Source organism: Barbatula barbatula, assembly GCF_947034865.1.
Source record: "Barbatula barbatula genome assembly, chromosome: 19".
NCBI classification, from domain to species: Eukaryota; Metazoa; Chordata; class Actinopteri; order Cypriniformes; family Nemacheilidae; genus Barbatula; species Barbatula barbatula.
Window position 1 is genome coordinate 19,479,265 of NC_136782.1, and position 18,752 is coordinate 19,498,016.

Sequence of the window (18,752 nt, forward strand, 5' to 3'; positions counted from 1 at the left end):
AATACTTGGGAAAGATTATAGCACAGAATTATGTCATTTATTTGGTTATGTAGACCATTTAATCTTGCTGTTTATGTGGGTTTTCCAGTTTCAGGACATTCAGTCATAAAAGATTTATTTGCAAAACAAAATGTTTTTTTTACAAGACTTGACTTTTTAATTTTAGTGCTGAAGTGAAAGTGGTGCCTTTTATTTTATTACATTTTTGTAAAGAACAGGTAGGTACAGATGCCTCCTCTGTAGTAAAGACAGAGCAAGACACATTCAATCGTATGTGCAGAGTAGATACATTTGCATTTCAGATGAACAACACATCCAGCCACACACGTTTCTGAACCGTAGGGGGGCACTTCACATCTTAAATCTGCGTTCCAGTCTTTGCCACACAGAGCCGAGGGTTCTCCCCATAACATCTAGTTTTCTTTACAAAGGCGTATCTGAAGTTCATCCCCCACTGCATTGCGGCAGCCGGCCAATTACAAGCCAGACAAACAAAATTACCTCCCGTAGCCTATGATGCAATTAACAGCAAGAGAAACGTACAAATGACTGTGAAAGAGGCTTGCGTGATCCGGTGAGGGTCTTTGTGTCGTCTATTGTTGAGCAAAACAGGCCAAGATGATTTATACCGAAAACAAGTCGGTTCTTTATAGAGACTGAGAATCAGCTAGAGACAGAAGGAAACATCTGTTAATGACACAGCAGGTGTGTTTTAATGCGCAGGTGTTTGTGTGTGAGATGTTTTGACATTAATCTTGCAAATAGATTTCGGTCTTTTGTTGGAATTCATTCAAAACAAGCCATTTTGTTTTGTTGCTGGAACGATGTTGTTCTATTTTCCATCTTAACTTACCGTGTGTGTGTGTGTTTGATGACCTAAGCCTAATGGTGCAGAGATGCTGAGTTTGCAAACAACCCGATGAATGTATTTCCAGTGTTTAGCTGTAAAGGGTTAGCGCACACACGAGCAGATGTACTCGCTCTGTTTTCTTTTCGCTGTTAGTTTGGGTCGTTGAAGCCGAAGGTCCATTAATCTTGTCCTCTGATGCAACACACACACACGCAAGCACGCAACCAGCCATGACTGCAGAAAGATGCAGCAGATTTTCACATATCACATATCCCCATCTAACTCGCTTTCTCATGCACGTGGATTTCTTTCCATCTATTCATGGCTCAGAATGCTGTAAAGGTCATCAGGATATCCAGTGTAATTTTTGCTCTTCCTCTCCTGTTAAGATCCATAAAACAGTCAATAAATAATTTTTAACGTCGGTGTGAGAGCTGAGCGCTGACTTGGATTCAACACCAGACTGCTGTCAGCTCTCTCTCATTCCTTGCCATATACACACTGATTGTTCTGATAGAGAGAGAGAGAGAGAGAGAGAGAGAGAGAGAGAGAGAGAGATAGATAGATAGATAGATAGATAGATAGATAGATAGATAGATAGATAGAGAGAGAGAGAGAGAGAGAGAGAGAGAGAGAGAGAGAGAGAGAGAGAGAGAGAGAGAGAGAGAGAGAGAGAGAGAGAGAGAGAGAGAGAGAGGTAGGTCGGTCGGTCGGTCGGTCGGTAGATCGATAGATAGAGAGAGAGGTAGGTAGGTAGGTCGGTAGGTCAATAGATGGATGGATGGATGGATGGATGGATGGATGGATGGATGGATGGATGGAGGGACGGACGGACAGACAGATAGCAGTGTGTCTAGCATTAATGTGGCTTGTCCGAAACACACATGTACTCTAGTTTGGAAGCGAGGCTTTTGTTCATGAATGCAGCGTCTCCAGCAGAGAGTTTGATTAAACGCGAGCCGCCGCTGATATCAGACACCTTCCCACAAAACACCTCCACTTTAATTAAATACAGCAAAGCATTAAAGCCAGAAGACCACAATCAACACATAAGACACATATTCCCCTTTCAACCATTGTGTCTGTGAGTACATGTGTGTCGCATGCTGCTGAAACTATAGAGCTCATTCCAACAATAGTGAAGGTCTCCTCACGGAGCTCCACCGTGGGGCTCACGTTACCCTTCTAAGGTCAGGTCTGCAATGTCACTCCACGAAAAACACAATTTTTTTGTTCATGAAGACCAGAACTGTATTAGTGTTTTTCGTGTGTTGATGTGCTTTCACACTGCAGCTGGCTAGTGTTACATCCAGCAGAGTTTGCGTCATCCTGCATCGCTTCTGCATGAACGAACGGCGCCAAAACACATTGCATGAAAACAATCCATACATATACGGTATGTTGTAACACTGGCTAACGTTATGGAAATGATGCAACTTTAATATAGTTTATCGTATAGTGTGCCTCTCTTCATCTTTCCTCAAATTCGGTTCCTTCGCTGCACGCTGGCCCTTTAGGAATAGAGTGAAGCTTTAGAAGCGAGAGAGACGGAGAGATTGATTTCAACCCATTTCCTTTCTAAACCCCACTCATCTGAAGTGACATGTTCTTCTCTAAGACGCCGCAGACAGTGGAAAATCCAGAAGGCAGCTGTGCTTAAATGACTTCTGACCCACAAAATATACATCTATAAAAATATAAATTGACCACAGCTCTGATTCTACGCAAGAGTTCCCCAATGAGCGATCGTGACGCTTTCCGTCTTGACAAACTAATTTAAGAGCAGGAGAACGAATAGAGGAGAGAGCAACTTTGTAGGCATATCTCAGAAAGCCATCTGAAGGTTTTCCTCTCCGTTATATAAATAGACCAGAGAAGAGCTCAGCACCTTCATTAGCCGATGGAGATCTTTGATATCTCGGAAATAAGGAGCAGCGTTCATTTTATTAATCTTTCTCCCTCGCTCGATTTCTCTTGTTCGAAAAAGGTGTAGGAGTAGATGTGACTTTTGGCTTTTGATCAGGGTTTCACAAGCAGGTTTCTCACCGCGCTGCCGAGGCTTCCAAAGTCAGAGGAGTCGTTCATTATTGTGGATCAGGCACACCAGATGACTTTTGGAACACGTGGGTGACTTTTGAAGTGGTTCACAAACTGCGGTGCGTATGCATCCTGCTGTTTGCCGCTTGAAGAAGCGGCTAAGATCAGTGTGATACTCCATTCTGCTTTATGCTGGTTTATACAACCGCAAAGCTGGTTGATCAACTTGGTTTTTCTATACAATGCTTCCAAAAAACTCAAAACGCAATTTTAAAGGTTGTGGAGGCGGGCGAGTTTCTATAGCCGTGGCATTTGCATTTTGTCTTCATACATTGTAGTTCATTTTGGGGATTTAATAAGATAATCGGATTTAATTGTCCGTGCCATCGATAAAGCAACACATTTTAATAAGAACTTTTACGCCCATTTTCATGGTCTCGATGCCCACCGGGCAAAACGCATTCACACAGGAAGATGGAAACAGTTGGCGTCTCGCAGAGACCCTGAAGTGCCTCCCTTAATAATTTTCGAAGGAAACGTGTCTTTAGTAATCAGTGCTGTTTAATTAATCCAAAAGTCTCACCGAAAATGAGTCGGCCAGCGCTCGTGTTGATTATGCAAATGCTTGATGTTTTCAGTCGCAATTAAGCGATTAGAGAGTCGTCGTTCTCTTTGTCCCATCATCCACTTTTCTTCTCTCTCCTGTTCTCCGTCTTCCTCATTTTGGTCTTTGCTTTTCAGCAATATCACAGTAATGAAGCTATTACTCCGAGTGAATTTTAATGACTTTTAGCCAGCATTTTAATGAGCTATACATTACCATAAAGCCCGGGATTAGACTCAATTGAATTTGGGGAGTGGTGTGTAGAAGACACACGAACAAAAGGTTCATTAAGAGTTAATTGTATTGTTTGCTGATGAGTGCGGTTTTCGGAGCAAGAGGGCGTCCTATTTGAGGCCTTTGTATGGGACAGAAGTCCACACGTATCCGAGATTGAGTATGCGGAGGAAGCTCTGCGGACGCGTTTGTGTGAAAGACGGACGCGGAAAGTCAAGTATACCCGCGCCTTTATATGTTTGTTGAATGGAGAGTTGAAATATATTTGTGATCTTCGGCCACTATGCAAGACGGAATGTGTGTTTTAGGCCTCAAGGAGGAGATTCGCGATGATGATGTTGAAGGCCAGATGTATCCTTATGTGCGTGACTGGAGGGCTTTATTTGCAGTGTGAGGTTTAGGAGATGAGATGGGGTTTACTGGGGTCACTGGGGCTCATAAGAGATCTAATACAGCCTGCAAACAAATGAAACTGAATTTGTACCCACTATGGACTGGCCAGCATTTTTACATTCATCTTGTATGAAACACACACAGACACACACAAAGCCGCGGGCAATGTTTAAAAAATGTGCTTTCTCTCCGAGTGACACATTTACACTCTTTCATTGGAAAGCCACATCAGAAACTGCACAGGGTATAGTGCGAACACTTTCGAGAGACTCTCAAATGAAATGCTATCACTGCTTATATCATACTAGGAAGGCACTCATCTATTCACCGTCTCTCTTTCTCTGTATCTCACGGTCAGTATGTTGTTATGAAGTGCGCTACAAGTGTGATATGCTGTAGGCTAGTCCTGTACTGTAATTCTGCTGTGTCCTGACCTTCGCTGCCTTTGATGCAGACACAAGCTACCAGTGCTGCAATGCATGATGGGTGAAAAAAAACAGTTTTTATTTCCTAGTAAAAAGAGACATATCCTCCACATGCTATGTGTGTTCTCACATTTATCTTCATACAGTTGCTGTATCTTCATACAATACAATGTCTTTCGATCAATTGTATCGTTTTGATAAATCTATAAAATAATAATATTATGTTCTATTGTTGTATTTTCTATGTTTCATAATGTTTATATTATTCATAATTGTATTATTTGATATTATGTTATGTTATAATAATAAATAAACAAAGTTACAAATATTTTTACATCCTTCAAATATTTGCCTTGCATGTCTTTGTGGAGCAGATCTTACCTCAAAATAGATGTTAAAAACATGTTTGGAAAAATGATTCCTTTCGTACTCTTCCCAAATAATATTTAGACAAATATGACGTGAACGCAACCAACGTATATTGAACGAATGTTACACATTGTACAGGGGCATTCAAAAGCATTGTTACTTTACCTCCCTTAGCTCATTCAAAGACGTCCGGCCGGTAGTCGAACTTGAGAGCACAATTGCCATCTTGTTGCAAGATTTTGTGGCTTTCCTGTGACTAACGTGCCAAAAATGTACCAACAAAAGAAAAGTCAACTCTAATATCGACACTTTTTAATTGCCTTTGGTATTATCCGGCTGTACCAAACATGCTTAAGTACAAAGTAGCATCTGTCCTTGTTTAATGATTCTCTTGGCTTTCCTCCACCGTACCGTCTCATGTTACCCTCCTTCACTGCGAACCCTCAACTTCACTACGAAGTTTTGAAGCATTGCCAAAAAAGTGCAAAGTTGCCTGTTTAACCCTCAACAACCCCCTCCACCTCTACCGCCCGTCCTCCAGGAGACGAGGTGGAGAAATATTCCTCAGATTCCTTCTGTAGCCTGAAGCCTGGCAGACAGATGCTGCTCTCGCAAACATGCGGGGGAGGAACAATATATAAATATTAATCAGACGGAAGACAGAGAGTCTCATCTCTCCATGTGAGAGACAGAAAGATATGAAGAAGGCGGAAGTCGAGGCATTTAGGGGGATGAAAATGCAATTATGCGTATTGAATGTCTGCATGCGCCCCGAGGCCAGAAAAAGTCATGAAGTTTGGAAATGTTTTACACATCCACGCTTCGTCTTTTTTACTTGACAGCAATATTGTTCTCTGCTTAAATGAATTCCGGGAGCACGTTTTGTTTTACCGCGTTGAAACCTTTTGTAGAAGCACAAAGCCGATTTGACTGGATCTGAAAGTGAAGACAAAATCCAATAAATCTGCGTTCTAAGGATTCATTTCTATGGCTCATACACTTTTCCCATTATGTAAAACAGGCGTATTGGTCCCATTGCATGTTTGCTGCCGTGTTTCTCCCTCAAGATTAAACATAAAAATAAGGCGCTGTACAACCTCCATACATTAATACCTGCTTATATCCTTATGTGTATAGAAAGCATCATGCAGGGACTTCCCACGAAATCTGTGTACAAAGAGCTATTCTTTTTTCGCTTTTAAAGTCATTATCTGTAGTCTAAATCAAAACAGAAGCATTTTTCTCTATTAACACATGACCGGCTGACAAATCCCTCATAACAGGTCGACGCAAAGGTATAATACCCGACTTGTTTATTAATAAGGATGTGGTAACGAATGTGAAAATGTGGCATACAGGTGTGTGTTCATTAATCCGCTGGAGTTATTTATCGCTGACAATTAGGTGACCTCTTGTATGTTTTTCGTTGTTGTGTTTATTGCTACTTTAGTTATAGCCAGGGGCGTAGATGGCAGGATGAAAGGGTTAGCATGGGTGATTAGTTCGCACAGATTTACTCGCCCACCCACCGACACCGTATGAGTGACAGAGAGCTGGAGGGCATAATCTCTCTCTCTCTTTCGCTCGATAGTGAACCTCTATTAAATCCAATTAAGTATTTCTCATTGTCACCCCATCAAATCAAACACACCCTTTTTCATACGGATGCCATCACACACGGTACGATTTATGGCGTGTTATTGATGTGACCTTAAACACTTAACTTTCAGACAGGTGTCCTGCGCACGTGCGCGAGCACGTTCCAGCTCAGCCGAGAATTTGACGTCTGATTAAATGACATCTGTTTCAGCACAAGAGCGATTATTTGTGCCCTAGGGACCGTAAGCGTGGCTACACTTGCAAATGGTTCGAGAATTAGCTCATCTGTATCTCTTTTTCTATCTCTTTCAGTGTTACGAGATGATTTCAGACAGAACCCGACAGATGTGGTGGTCGCCGCCGGAGAGCCGGCCATCTTGGAATGCGTCCCACCTCGTGGCCATCCGGAGCCCACCATCTATTGGAAGAAAGACAAAGTACGAATTGAAGAAAAGGATGACAGGATAAAGGTGAGAAGAGGATACGAAAACATTACGAGCAGATTTTAGAGGAAAAGTTTGTAAACCAGTAAATAAAAATTGTTCCGAGACCGATAGCCAATAGGAGATGTTTCAGTGATATCTGTCAATGCCGATACCGATAGTATGGTGGTTATAATACCTTGCATTAATTAAAACACAGAGCACAAATTCATTGGATTTTTCAGTGCTCTTTTGATAGACAGGATATATCGGCCCTGATCAACGGCTGTTTTGAAACAATAATGGCTTTAATTGGCCGAGACAGATGATTTGGCCGATATATATCGGCGCATCTCTAAAATATAGTTTTTGGAGTTAAAATGTCCTGAAGTTTTGTTGTTTGTAATGTTGTGATGTTGTTACTCAGATCCGGGGAGGGAAGCTGATGATTTCCAACACGAGGAAAAGCGACGCTGGCATCTACATCTGCGTGGGCACGAACATGGTTGGCGAGAGAGACAGCGAGACGGCTCAGGTCACCGTGTTTGGTACGTGCCAACTGCCTAGTCATGATTCTCAGATATTTCCGAACATCCTTAAAAAAATCTACAAAACTGAAAAAATGTTAAATGGTTGGGTCATGTTCTGAACATTTTTTACGTTCATTGGACAGTCGTCATGATGTTTTTCCATAGTGAGAGAATGTGTCATTCTTAATTCCCCTATTTATGCTTGTGTATTCACGTTAGTCGTAAAATGTGCCGGGACACGTTTATCATTCTCTTACATAATAACACAAACCTTTTTGTGGTTTGTTGTTTCATCTCAGCGTGAGTCAACACTGAGTCATTCTCTGTACTCCTAATGTCCTTTTCCCATCGGTGTATCTTCCAGAGAGGCCCACGTTTCTGCGGCGTCCCATAAACCAGGTGGTTCTTGAGGAAGAGGCGGTGGAATTTCGCTGTCAGGTGCAGGGAGACCCGCCCCCTTCAGTGCGCTGGAAAAAAGACGAAATTGACATCCCCCGCGGGAGGTGAGACAGGGACACGCTGGCGTAGACGTCTGCCAATCTAAAGCATTATTTCAAATCTCTACTCCTATACCCATAAAAGCCACCTGTAATGGAAGCGTTGAGCTCCACGCTGGGCCCCATTTACAGAAACACAGGAGCTCTGTTTGCGGGGCCCACCTGCTGATAATTTAAGCCGGAGCTGCGCGATGGGCCTCAGCGATTGGTGTTTTTTCGCTCCGTGCTGAGGCCCTGAGGTAAGAACAGGTGAGACTGAACCGGTTCAAGTGAGGTTCTGTCATGAGAAAAAAGAAGTGGCCTTCTTTATTGTAGAGGCAGCGAGAGGGGATGAAAGCGGTTCTGACAACAGTACAAAAAAAGATCTAGTCAAGTACCAGATACATAGTGTCAAAGGCAAGAAAATTTGGATCGATTACCTCGAAAGAGAGACGAGATAAGACAGACAGGAAGGACACCAGTGTACAATCTATCGTTCTTGGCCGATATTGCAATGTTGAAAGCATCGTGGTGTCCCAAAGTTATTTGCACATTCATGTGAAAGTTATTTTGGCATAAAAAGCATAAAAACTTAATAGCATGACAAAGAACACATTTCCAAAAGCAAAACTTTGAAAGTGTGTTTTTTGATCAAAGTCTTTTGGGGGGTTTTGAGAAAGCAGCTTCAAAGGCAGACAGCTCCAAACGCGCCCGTGTGTGTGTGCGAATGTCCTCAGCTGACAGATAAGAATGCAGGCAACGGCTGGATTTTAGCGCTATCGTGGCTTGTTTGTTTGTTTGTTTGTCTGTGTGTTTGATATGATACGGGTCACCAGTCCACATGCTCTTACAAGCACAAACAGACAGACTAAACAACTCTACGTCTGTGTCGTATCTACCCACATTTCAGGCTTTAAAACATCTACATTTGTATTGCTGTCCGATTGACGTAAGATTTGCGTCATCCATCACAATCACATTCAGTCCGGCAGCGCACACTTGCCAAACGTAACAAAGATTAAAATGTAATTACATCACCAAGTCACTTTCAGCAGAACGCGAATGTCGTGGGCAAAGGTTTCGCACCTTTCCCCGCCGAGTTTTCTTGCTATATTAGTTTTGGAGGGAACAATTTGATTAATCTGCATTATTCAGCTGTCAGCTGAAACACACATCGTAATTAATTCGGCGAGTACAATCAGTGTATCCGTCAGGTAATAACTCAACGCTCTTCTCTTTTCTTTCTGAACGGCATATCAAAAGATTAATTAGGTTTAGAGAAAGAAACGCAGACAATCAGACAATTAAATAACTCACGGCCGTGCGGCACGTAATTACCAGAAGACCCAGACTAGACAAAACACGTGTCTCGTGGTCTTATTTTATTTGCCGTCTTTGAAGAAGCCGATCATTTTAATTTGGTCATTCTCGGCCGTCGCGCAGTCACTTGTTTTCTCGTGGACTCCCGCACATGATTATGCAGATGTCTGACTTCTAAGAGCATGCACATTTTGTAGATAAATGTTGAGCAGTTGACCTTCAGCTTCATGAGAAATATAGAGTCAGAAAGCGTATGATCTGTAATGAAGAAACACGTTAACCCATCATACAGCGCTTTGTTGCGCTGGAGAAGACATACTGTAGACAAAAACGTATAAAACTTAGCCACATTTTTATGACGTAAAACATTTCTGAAGATACATGTGGGGTCCCGCTAACATGCAGAAAGCTTTCCACGGCATGAATGTGGTGAAAAGTTTTTAACTTTGTTTCAAATAAATATTCTGTTTAAAAGTGCTTCTCAATTACAAAAAAAGAAAGACAGAATCTTAGCAAAGTTTGCAAAATTCTTAATAAAACCTGTAAGGAAAAAGTGTCTCAAAGAGCATAGTTCATACATGTTTTTTTACTTTTTTACGTTTCCTTTTCCACTTACTACAAGTGCCAGATCTTTCCCTCTGCAGTGCGGGAATTTCACAAACTTCTGCCGTTAGATGCCTGTGATGTTCATATAGCTGTGAGATATGATCTCATTAGTTTGGCAAACTAACACCAGGCCATTTGGCTCAGACTTTCACAGCAGCTCCAAGTTCCAAGTACAAATTAACAAGAAAAAAGACCCTCGCGAAAGCTGTTTCTGCAAATGTTTACACCCCGAATCTGTCAGCAATACACGCTGTGTAATATGTGTGCGTGTTGTTTAAAGGCCAATGGACTGAACTGAATTCTCAGCCTTGCTTTATTCCACGTGTAATTGCATTCCTCTCTTAATAGAGAACAGATTCAGCTCGCAGAGGAAAGAGCTACTGTTTCTCTCTGTGTGTGTGTGTGTGTTTGTGTGGTTTCACCAATCTTACAGAATATTTATTCTTAGTGGTTGAAAATCTGATTTCCTTCTGTTTATGTCCTCTCTCAATCTCTCCAGACTTTATTCTTAGACTCTGTCAGTGAGGCACTTTATATATATCGACTTTTCAGCATCTGCAATCTGTCAGATCTCTCAGTCAAAATCTTCCATTTTGATTAAAACGATAAAAGCAGTATTCACAAATCTGACTTTGACGTGAACCTGGACTTTGTGACCTTACACACATGATCAAAGCATGTATAGATGTGCGCTGTGTGCTGTGACCATTATGACGTTAGTAGTCAACGTAATCGAATGCCATTTTTTATAATGCTGTCCCAGTTCTGTCAAGAATGAGCCAAAACTGATGGGTCAAAACTGTCAAGGAAATTTCAGGTCATAGTTTACCTCAAAATCAAGAGAAGATCAATATTTATAATGAAATACATTAAAGGACCGTTAAGATTATTTGCATTGTAACATTATTTCCATGACAATTACGCAAACTCTGTTTCCTTAATCTCAGAAGTCGTCAGGAACGTGCAGTATTATTTATTCCACATCACAACAATAAAATATTGTGTGAAAATGTCAGAATTTAATATGTCTACCTACACAAAATGGAGAAAATGTAAACAAATTTCATGCGGCTCAAACTTAAGTTGAATACAATAACAAAACAAAATGGTGGTCTTCTGGTCTGGAAGTTCAGGCTAGGCTGACCTGACCCCCAGTTAACTTCCGGTTTGTGCTTGGCTAGTGTCTAATAATATATCTATTTATATTTAATTGATGTTAATATTAATTTGTATTATTTTACTGTATAATAATTGTTTTAGGTAAATTTGTTGTATTCAAAATATTGGAGTGACAAGTTTAGCCAAGTAATGCGTCTTCTCGGTTTCTTTTGCTTGTTTTCAGAAATAATCTACAGGTGCTTGTTTGTGAATGTGTACCGGAAGTTAAGATGGGCGTCACAAAAGTGCGCTTGCGCAGTAACGTTTGTTTATGTTCTTAAGATGAAACCGTCTATAAATGATTAGTTTCCTCTCGTTTTTTGAAGAAAAGCAACGTATGAATAAAGCATCTTTTTAAGAAGAATATACATTTTGGAATGTGATTGCATCTTTCCTCATACTGTAAATATCAAAAAGCAGATGTGAGAATGGTGGTGATTATTTGGTAGTCAGTGTCAAGAATCAGCATGTCTCTGAGCCCGGCTTCCTGCGGAAGGGCGGATCTGAAGTGACAGACAGCAGACAGTGTGTTGTCTAGCTGTCAGACGAATACTGCCATGACACAAGGCCCTCTCACACGCACACACATATACACACATACAAGAAATCCCAATTATAGCAGAATACTACAAAGACGACCAACCCGCAAGGCCTGTCAACTTCTCAACCTCACTTTCACCCCACACGCACACGGAGCTCATCACCTTTGGCTGTCAGTTTCCAGGACATACTCCTGAAGTACCTGGAGATGCCAGAGAGGTGCGGATCAATAAGGCTGGATCTCAAATCCCTATCTGCACAGTCTGACCTGGTAACGGCCTGCATTTCTGATTAGCTCACAAATACGCCCACTTCCTTCTGTCTCACACACACACGCGCAGGATTTGGACGCCTCATAAATATTGAAAGCATCTGTGGTTCTGGTTGAAAGCTTCCTCGCTCTATATAGAGTGTGTGTCATTGTTGAATAATTGATCTTTCGCTGTCAGTAATGAAAAAATGCAGTGTTTCTATTCTGTGTTTCTGTGTCTAAATATACTAGATCCGTCTCATCCGGTATTCTCTATAACATATGACACACTGTCAGTTTAAATGGACTCACATTAGCTAGACCTTCAGACTGTAGCTGGTGATGGTTAACTAGATTTATATATATTATTTTTAATATATTATAGAGTTTATATACGGTTATGTTTCCTGATGAAAAAGACAAAAACACAATCGGAAATGTAAATGATATAGTGCTTATTATGGGAATTGTATTGGTTATATTGGAATGTATAGGTGTCTACTGGTATGTGATGGTCTCTTATAGTGGGATGTAATGTGGCAGATGGGAACCAATAGAACGCTGTTAAACCTTTTGGAACGATACAGAAAATGGACAAAAAGTACATTTGTAATGGTTTTAATGGAAAAAAGCTAACTGCTCATAGTGGTATTTTAACAGAAACGGCTGAAAAAACTATATAGAAACCATTAAAGAAGTTGGTTTTAAAGGGATTTGTATTGGTTTTAATGGAAACTATAATGGGGTTTACTGGTATGTGATGGATTATATAGATGGGATATTAAATGCTACTGGAATAATGCACAAAAAACATTTTCTTATGGTTTTAATGGAAAAAGCTCTTGGATCATAATGGTTTTTAATGGAAACCATTTTGTTATTTCAGCAAGGGTATTATGTATTATATGATATTATTTATGTGCATACTGTATGCTATTTATGTTAAATAGCAGTGTTCATTAATAGAAAAGGATGACATTTTCATCTTTATATTATTATTAAAGCAAACAGACTATTAAGGAAGAGATATACTGAGCATATACATATACACTGTATGTAAACTAAACAAGAACTTATGTTTCTTTGTGTTCCAGGTATGATATTAAATACGATAAAGATGACTATGTGCTGAGGATAAAGAAGGCCACAGCGAGTGATGAAGGAACCTTCACCTGTATAGCGGAGAACCGAGTGGGCAAAACAGAGGCGTCCGCCACCCTCACGGTCAGAGGTCAGTCAACATCTGAGACCACCACACTGCTTAGATCTCCTATAGGGGGCATTTAGAAATCTAAAATCATGTCGGACATTCTCATCAGAGCATCCAAGAAACGAATGCAATCCTTATGATGTGGTTGATCACACCGTTGTTTTCTTCCTCCCAAAAATGTCTCGCACGTTTCATACCTCAAGTTTAGATTCAGCAATGTTTCACTTAAAAAACAAAACCAAACGGTGATGTTGTGCTGATCCGGGTTATTTGACTCTATTGTAAAGCCTTCCCTTTACTCGAAATCGATAGCGGTATAATGTATTTGCTGCAGTCTCTGACTAAAAGACTGAGATAACCTCCTGATGTGCCGCAAATGAACTCCTGAAGTGTAATTTACGTGTGGGGGGATCTTGCCCTGAGCACCAATCCTTTTTATTATTTACACCCCCTAGAAGGGAAGTCAACCCCCCCACACACACACACACTATCTCCACCTCTCCACCGTGGCTCCCGAGCCAAACCAGCAAAACCATTTCACAGCTTAGTGGTGCAGACCGACCTCGAAAAGCCCCACCCGGGTGGGCAAGGTTAATAAAAACGTTTTTTCCCACCGTAATCTCACTCTCTCCCCTTCCACCTCTTCTCCATCTCCCTTCTCTCCTCACCACATTAAATCAAACTGCTTAGATGCTCGAGCAGGAGGGCTTTAGTACCTCACGGGGGGTTTGTGGCCTTCTAGAGGGGGCCGGAACTGTCGATGGGGACCGTCATCAATTTGCATCCCTTGGATTTACAGGTTGTGTGTGGAGATGCCCGAGTGCAGGGAGAGAGATAGAGAAGAAGAAAACAGCACTCTGAATGTGATTGCTCCCTCTTAATGTCAATATGGCATCAGCCCTCTCGACAGCTGGAGTATTGCATTAAATATGAACACTTTTTCTCTTTGTCAGCTTGTTTCTCTCTCTCTCTCTCTCTCTCTCTCTCACACATTCTGTCTTGCTGGTTCAGCTTCCTCACAGGGAGATGTGTATATAGACCTCATTAATGCAGGTGAAGCTGATCTCACAGCACAGTGTCTGTTTTTCTCATGGACGAGCCCCCAATTTGAATGACTTCAAATAAAAATGCCTCCCAGCTTGTTTTGTTGTCCTGAAAATCATACACACGCAATGACAATAGATTCTACATTGTTTTGCCACCAGGTGGCGCTAGTCCAGATAAACATTGTTTGGGATGGTGAACTTAGCTGTGACAGTGAAAAAAACAAAGCGTTTCTCTTCACATCTCTGCTGTGGAATCAGTTTCCACCCCGGACACTGTGATGAAATGATGTGGCCACATTATCATTGTTCATTCTGGATTTGATTTGGTTGGTTCTTACTTCTTCTTTTTCTTTGTTTTGTTCATCCTGTTTGTTTGTGTGTGTGTCTGTCTTTTCTTCATTTTTTGGTTACCTCACTCCACCATTGTGTCTTCAGCTCGCCCTGTCGGTAAGTACCCATCACGATCACTCCTCCATATCGCATGTGATCCCCCTCTCTCTCTCTCTCTCTCTCGTTCTCTCTGTGTGATCCTGCAGCACATGCACACGCTGCGGTAGCTCAAGTCTTGAACTAACCCTGTTTTAATAACAGCTTCGGTTCCGTCCTTCCTATCTTGATGTAGCTCTTAACTAAGATAACATTAGGTTAGTTTGCTATCCCTTACTAACATGTGGATGCACTAACTAGTTTTAAAGAGATCCTTAAAGGGACAGTTCACCATAGAATGCAAATTCTGTCATCTTTTACTTACCCTCTAGTCATTTCAAATCTTTGTGGGTTTCTTTCTTTCGCAGAACACAAACAAATATATTTTAAGAACATTGGTAACTGAACAATGGCTGTACCCATTCACGTCTATTGTATGGACATAAAACCAATGCAAGTCAATGGGTCCCGCAGTTGTTCGGTTACCAACATTCTTACAAATATCTTCTTTTTTTGTTCTGCAGACGAAAAGAAGCAGGTTTGAAATGACAAGAGGCATTTAGGGTGAACTATCCCTTTAATGTGTGTGTGTATTTGTTGAATGGATATAATAGTTCTTCTTAACACAGAGCCATTTGTACAGCCAAAAAACTAACAACTGTGAGATTTAAGATTCTATTTTTTATATATTTTGGTTAGCTGGTGTGTATTTATTCCGAGAGTGTCTTTAGTAATCGAAGGTTTTTTTGTCTACGTGTGAAATTGAGGTTGCGTGTTTTTCCTTTTCCGTGTGTGTTTACACATAGCACTCAAAAGTCTGTTAAGTCTCACCAGCACATGACAGATGTGATCCATCATGAATTAAACCATTTGGTTCTTATAGTGCAGTTTTCTCCCACCAGTTTCACAATGAAAGTGCAAAATGTGTGCATATACACAGGGTTTATCATGCAAGGGACCCCAAAAATTGCTTTTTTTAAGGACTCCCTTCCTAAAAGGCATATCCATCTATATATACAGTACTGTATATTTTATTGTCTAAAAATGCGGACATATTAACTCATTTGCTAAAAGAAGCGTAGGCTAATGTTGGATGTCTAAATCTAAACAGAAATATTATTAATTCAAATGTATTTGTACTGTAGAAATTTTCATTTCATCTTTGCTTAAACTGCTTTACAGAAAAAACTGGTCAGAAAAACTCACTATAAAGATATAAAATATATGGAAAGTGAAAAGTATGCATGGCAAAGAAGAAATAAACTCTGAAAAATAAATATGAAACTTCTAAATGAAACAATATTATTTTTCCATAGACTTTTACATTTTTTGCATTGTCATTTTATTAGTCTGAGTTTTTTGGGGGAGCCCCTAGAATCTTCGGGGGGCCCCTGGGGATCCCGACCCCCAGTTTGAAAACCCCTGTGTTAACACACATGCACAATTAAAAACTGAAAGAATATACCAAAGATACAAAGAAACCTTTGTTCTTCTTTATAGACTCTTGTGGAACAGAAAAGTATGGCCTCTAACAAGATCTCCAATGGTCGATGATCTCGTACGTCCAAGTCATTAAACATACACTGTCAGTGAGTGGCGCGTGTAAACGTCCATCTTTTGTGCCCACTTGCCCTGTTGCGGAAAAGCTCAGAAGCCGAACGAAACAGGGCCAAACTGCGATTTAAAGCTTTTGTGTGATGCCCAAACCCGCAGAAGTGCCCAGATTGGGACGGCTGTAAATCTGCCACCATCTGTAACGTGGCCGAATGTGTCAGCCTTAGTCAAGTACTGCCTCACAATGCGGGATAAGCCACATAAATGGCAAACACTTGCCGACTTTTCATTTGCCAGCTGCACGGACAGTAGAGGGGCTCATATGGGGATCAAAATGGAGGGGAGGGTTGTTTTCTTGTGTGTGTTTGACCCTTTTGTTCCTGTATAAAGGCGTGTCGTGAAAAGCCGTTCCCCGCTGAAGTCTTGAATCTGGATTTATTACACAGCCGTCAGCATAAAACTAACACATGTTCCATTTTCATAATAGTTGTTGGTTTTGCTCTGAAATCTTGACTTACTGTGAACCTCAATATGGAGAGAGATATATTTTTGAACGTTAGTGTGTTCTGTGTAGGTTTTTTTGGGTTGAAATGATTGATTGTAGGTTCGTAGTTCGTAGTTTATGGCTGCAAATCTATCTTTTGTTTAGGTCAGCTGAAACATTTATTTCACAGACCTCTGCTTCATTTTTGAAACCCACCAACTGTAAAGCCCCAGTGTTCAACAGCATTTAATATTGCAAGCCCCAGCAGTCATTTTTTACTTTTGAAGGCTCAAAGCAACGTTTTTCTTAAGTAGACTTGTGCCCTAACCTTCTCATTAAGTAGAAAGTAGTTGTGACTCAATGTCAAGGGGAAAGTTTGGTGCAGTCTCCCGGAATTGTGATGTCATCTTAAGGTCATCCTGGATGGGAAGATGGTACTTTTTAATTGGTTTATTTGAATTCGCTGTCCAGGAACGTTGGCTGGGTTTCCGTGCCGGGTGAGTTGAGAGGTTAAAATGACTTCGCCACAAGTGACGCAAAAGACAAATCTCGTTCGGTGAGAACTTGACCGGCATATAGAATACAAAATAACAACCATCAAAGGTCCATTGTGTGATCTTTGGGATGATCTTCTCTGACAGAAATGCATATATTATATACAGTATACATAGCTATACCTTCAGAGGTGTATAAAGATCGTACACAATAAAGTTATGGTTTTACTACCTTAGAATTAGCTTTTTCTATCTACATACACCGCGGGTCCCCTTGCATGTAATTTGCCATATTCTTTCAGCCATCGTAGTGTTTCGAAAGGGAGAGGGAGGGGTGGAGTGAAGTGGAGTGAGCGGTTGGTTGCAATTCGCGACCTTGCCGATAGATTTCACTGACTGGACCTTTAAAATGCAAGCATCTTCAGCTTGTTGCACATTTAAGTTGCGATAATGATGTCAAATAATGAGTTTAACCAAAGGTTGTAGCTCAGCAGGGACAGGTTCAAAAATCCACATCCTCTAAGTGTGACCCAACTGGAATGACCCTCCCTTCCCAATGTTGTGACCGCAGCACGGCCGTGCCCAAAACCTGTCATTCATTCAGTTCTGCCCAACATGGCCCTGTCTGGATGAATGGCTCCCTCTTGTTGCTGTTCGTATCCCCTCACTGTTTGTGGTCAAAGCAAACAGAGATTGTGAACCCGAGATTGTCGGATGCTGTCGGAAACAGACTGATGCATGGTAGTGTGTCTCAGTGACCCCGGCAGTCGATGCCTGCGGATGCCTGAGGTTCCACCGATTGGTGTGCATTTGCGTGTTGGTTTGCCTGTTGATGTGATTTATAACGTTTATGTCTTCGGTTCTTGATCCAGCCCCACCCCAGTTTGTAATCAGGCCACGGGACCAGATCGTGGCACAGGGCCGCACAGCCACTTTCCCATGCGAGACCAAAGGGAACCCGCAGCCGGCCGTCTTCTGGCAAAAAGATGGGAGTCAGGTAAGGAACTCGCTATTTTTGATGGAAAGCAATGGCACATCAGAAGATGGGTATGATGGAAATGATTGTATTCAACGTACAAGAAATCTGTATGATTTAACTTGATTTGTAGTTCCCAACCATGAGAGTGCTTTAATACTTTCTGTAGTACATTATTTAAGCATCTCTCCAATTTGTGTGTAATGACCATACAGTTTTAATGAACTCATATTAATTAGGCAATTTATGTATGTTGAACATTCATTTGCCACATTGCTTGACTACTTAAATGAACTGTTAGGGGCCAAAATGGGATTCAATAATAAATGACACTTTCCTAAAACCTCTCTTGTGATTGTGCATGGTGTTGAAATACAAATACCTACATTTTACAAGAGTTTCACAGCTAATATGAACGCAATATGGATCTCACTAGGCCCTTTTCCTCCCTGTTCTCTCTTAAGTGAGATATGAAGGTATTTGTTGAAAGGCAAAATGAAAGCAGTTATTGAGTCATTAGTGCGGACAGAAGCCTCTCAGTCACACTCGAGGATAATGGACCCGGCATCCATCATGTGTGAGAGGCTAATTAAAAAAAAGAGCCAGAGAAAGAAAGAGAAAAATATCATTTGGAGCATAATTTGAAGCATTAAAGTCATTACGTGTAATTGAATCCGCCTAATGCCTTTGTTTTTTTTGCCGATCAGCTATGAGGATTTCGAAATGAAAAGAAAGAGTGAGAAAATAAA

General features: G+C 41.1%; 1 protein-coding gene across 4 annotated transcripts in view; it reads left to right on the plus strand.

Moving 5' to 3' along the window:
* The window catches only part of robo2 (roundabout, axon guidance receptor, homolog 2), a gene marked incomplete at its 3' end in the record, with an annotated part of 154,085 nt that overhangs the window by 94,558 nt on the left and 40,775 nt on the right, over window positions 1-18,752 (plus strand). For 3 of the 4 annotated variants that reach the window (XM_079482164.1, XM_079482166.1, XM_079482165.1), the window contains exon 1: window positions 17,906-18,024. Coding sequence is in view for 1 of the 4 variants with exons in the window: in XM_079482167.1 (XP_079338293.1) it covers window positions 6,824-6,981; window positions 7,361-7,481; window positions 7,828-7,966; window positions 12,908-13,044; window positions 17,900-18,024 (680 nt within the window). Of the gene's footprint in view, window positions 1-6,823; window positions 6,982-7,360; window positions 7,482-7,827; window positions 7,967-12,907; window positions 13,045-17,899; window positions 18,025-18,752 lie in introns of those variants that run through there. The other variant, XM_079482167.1, reaches the window with a different exon arrangement.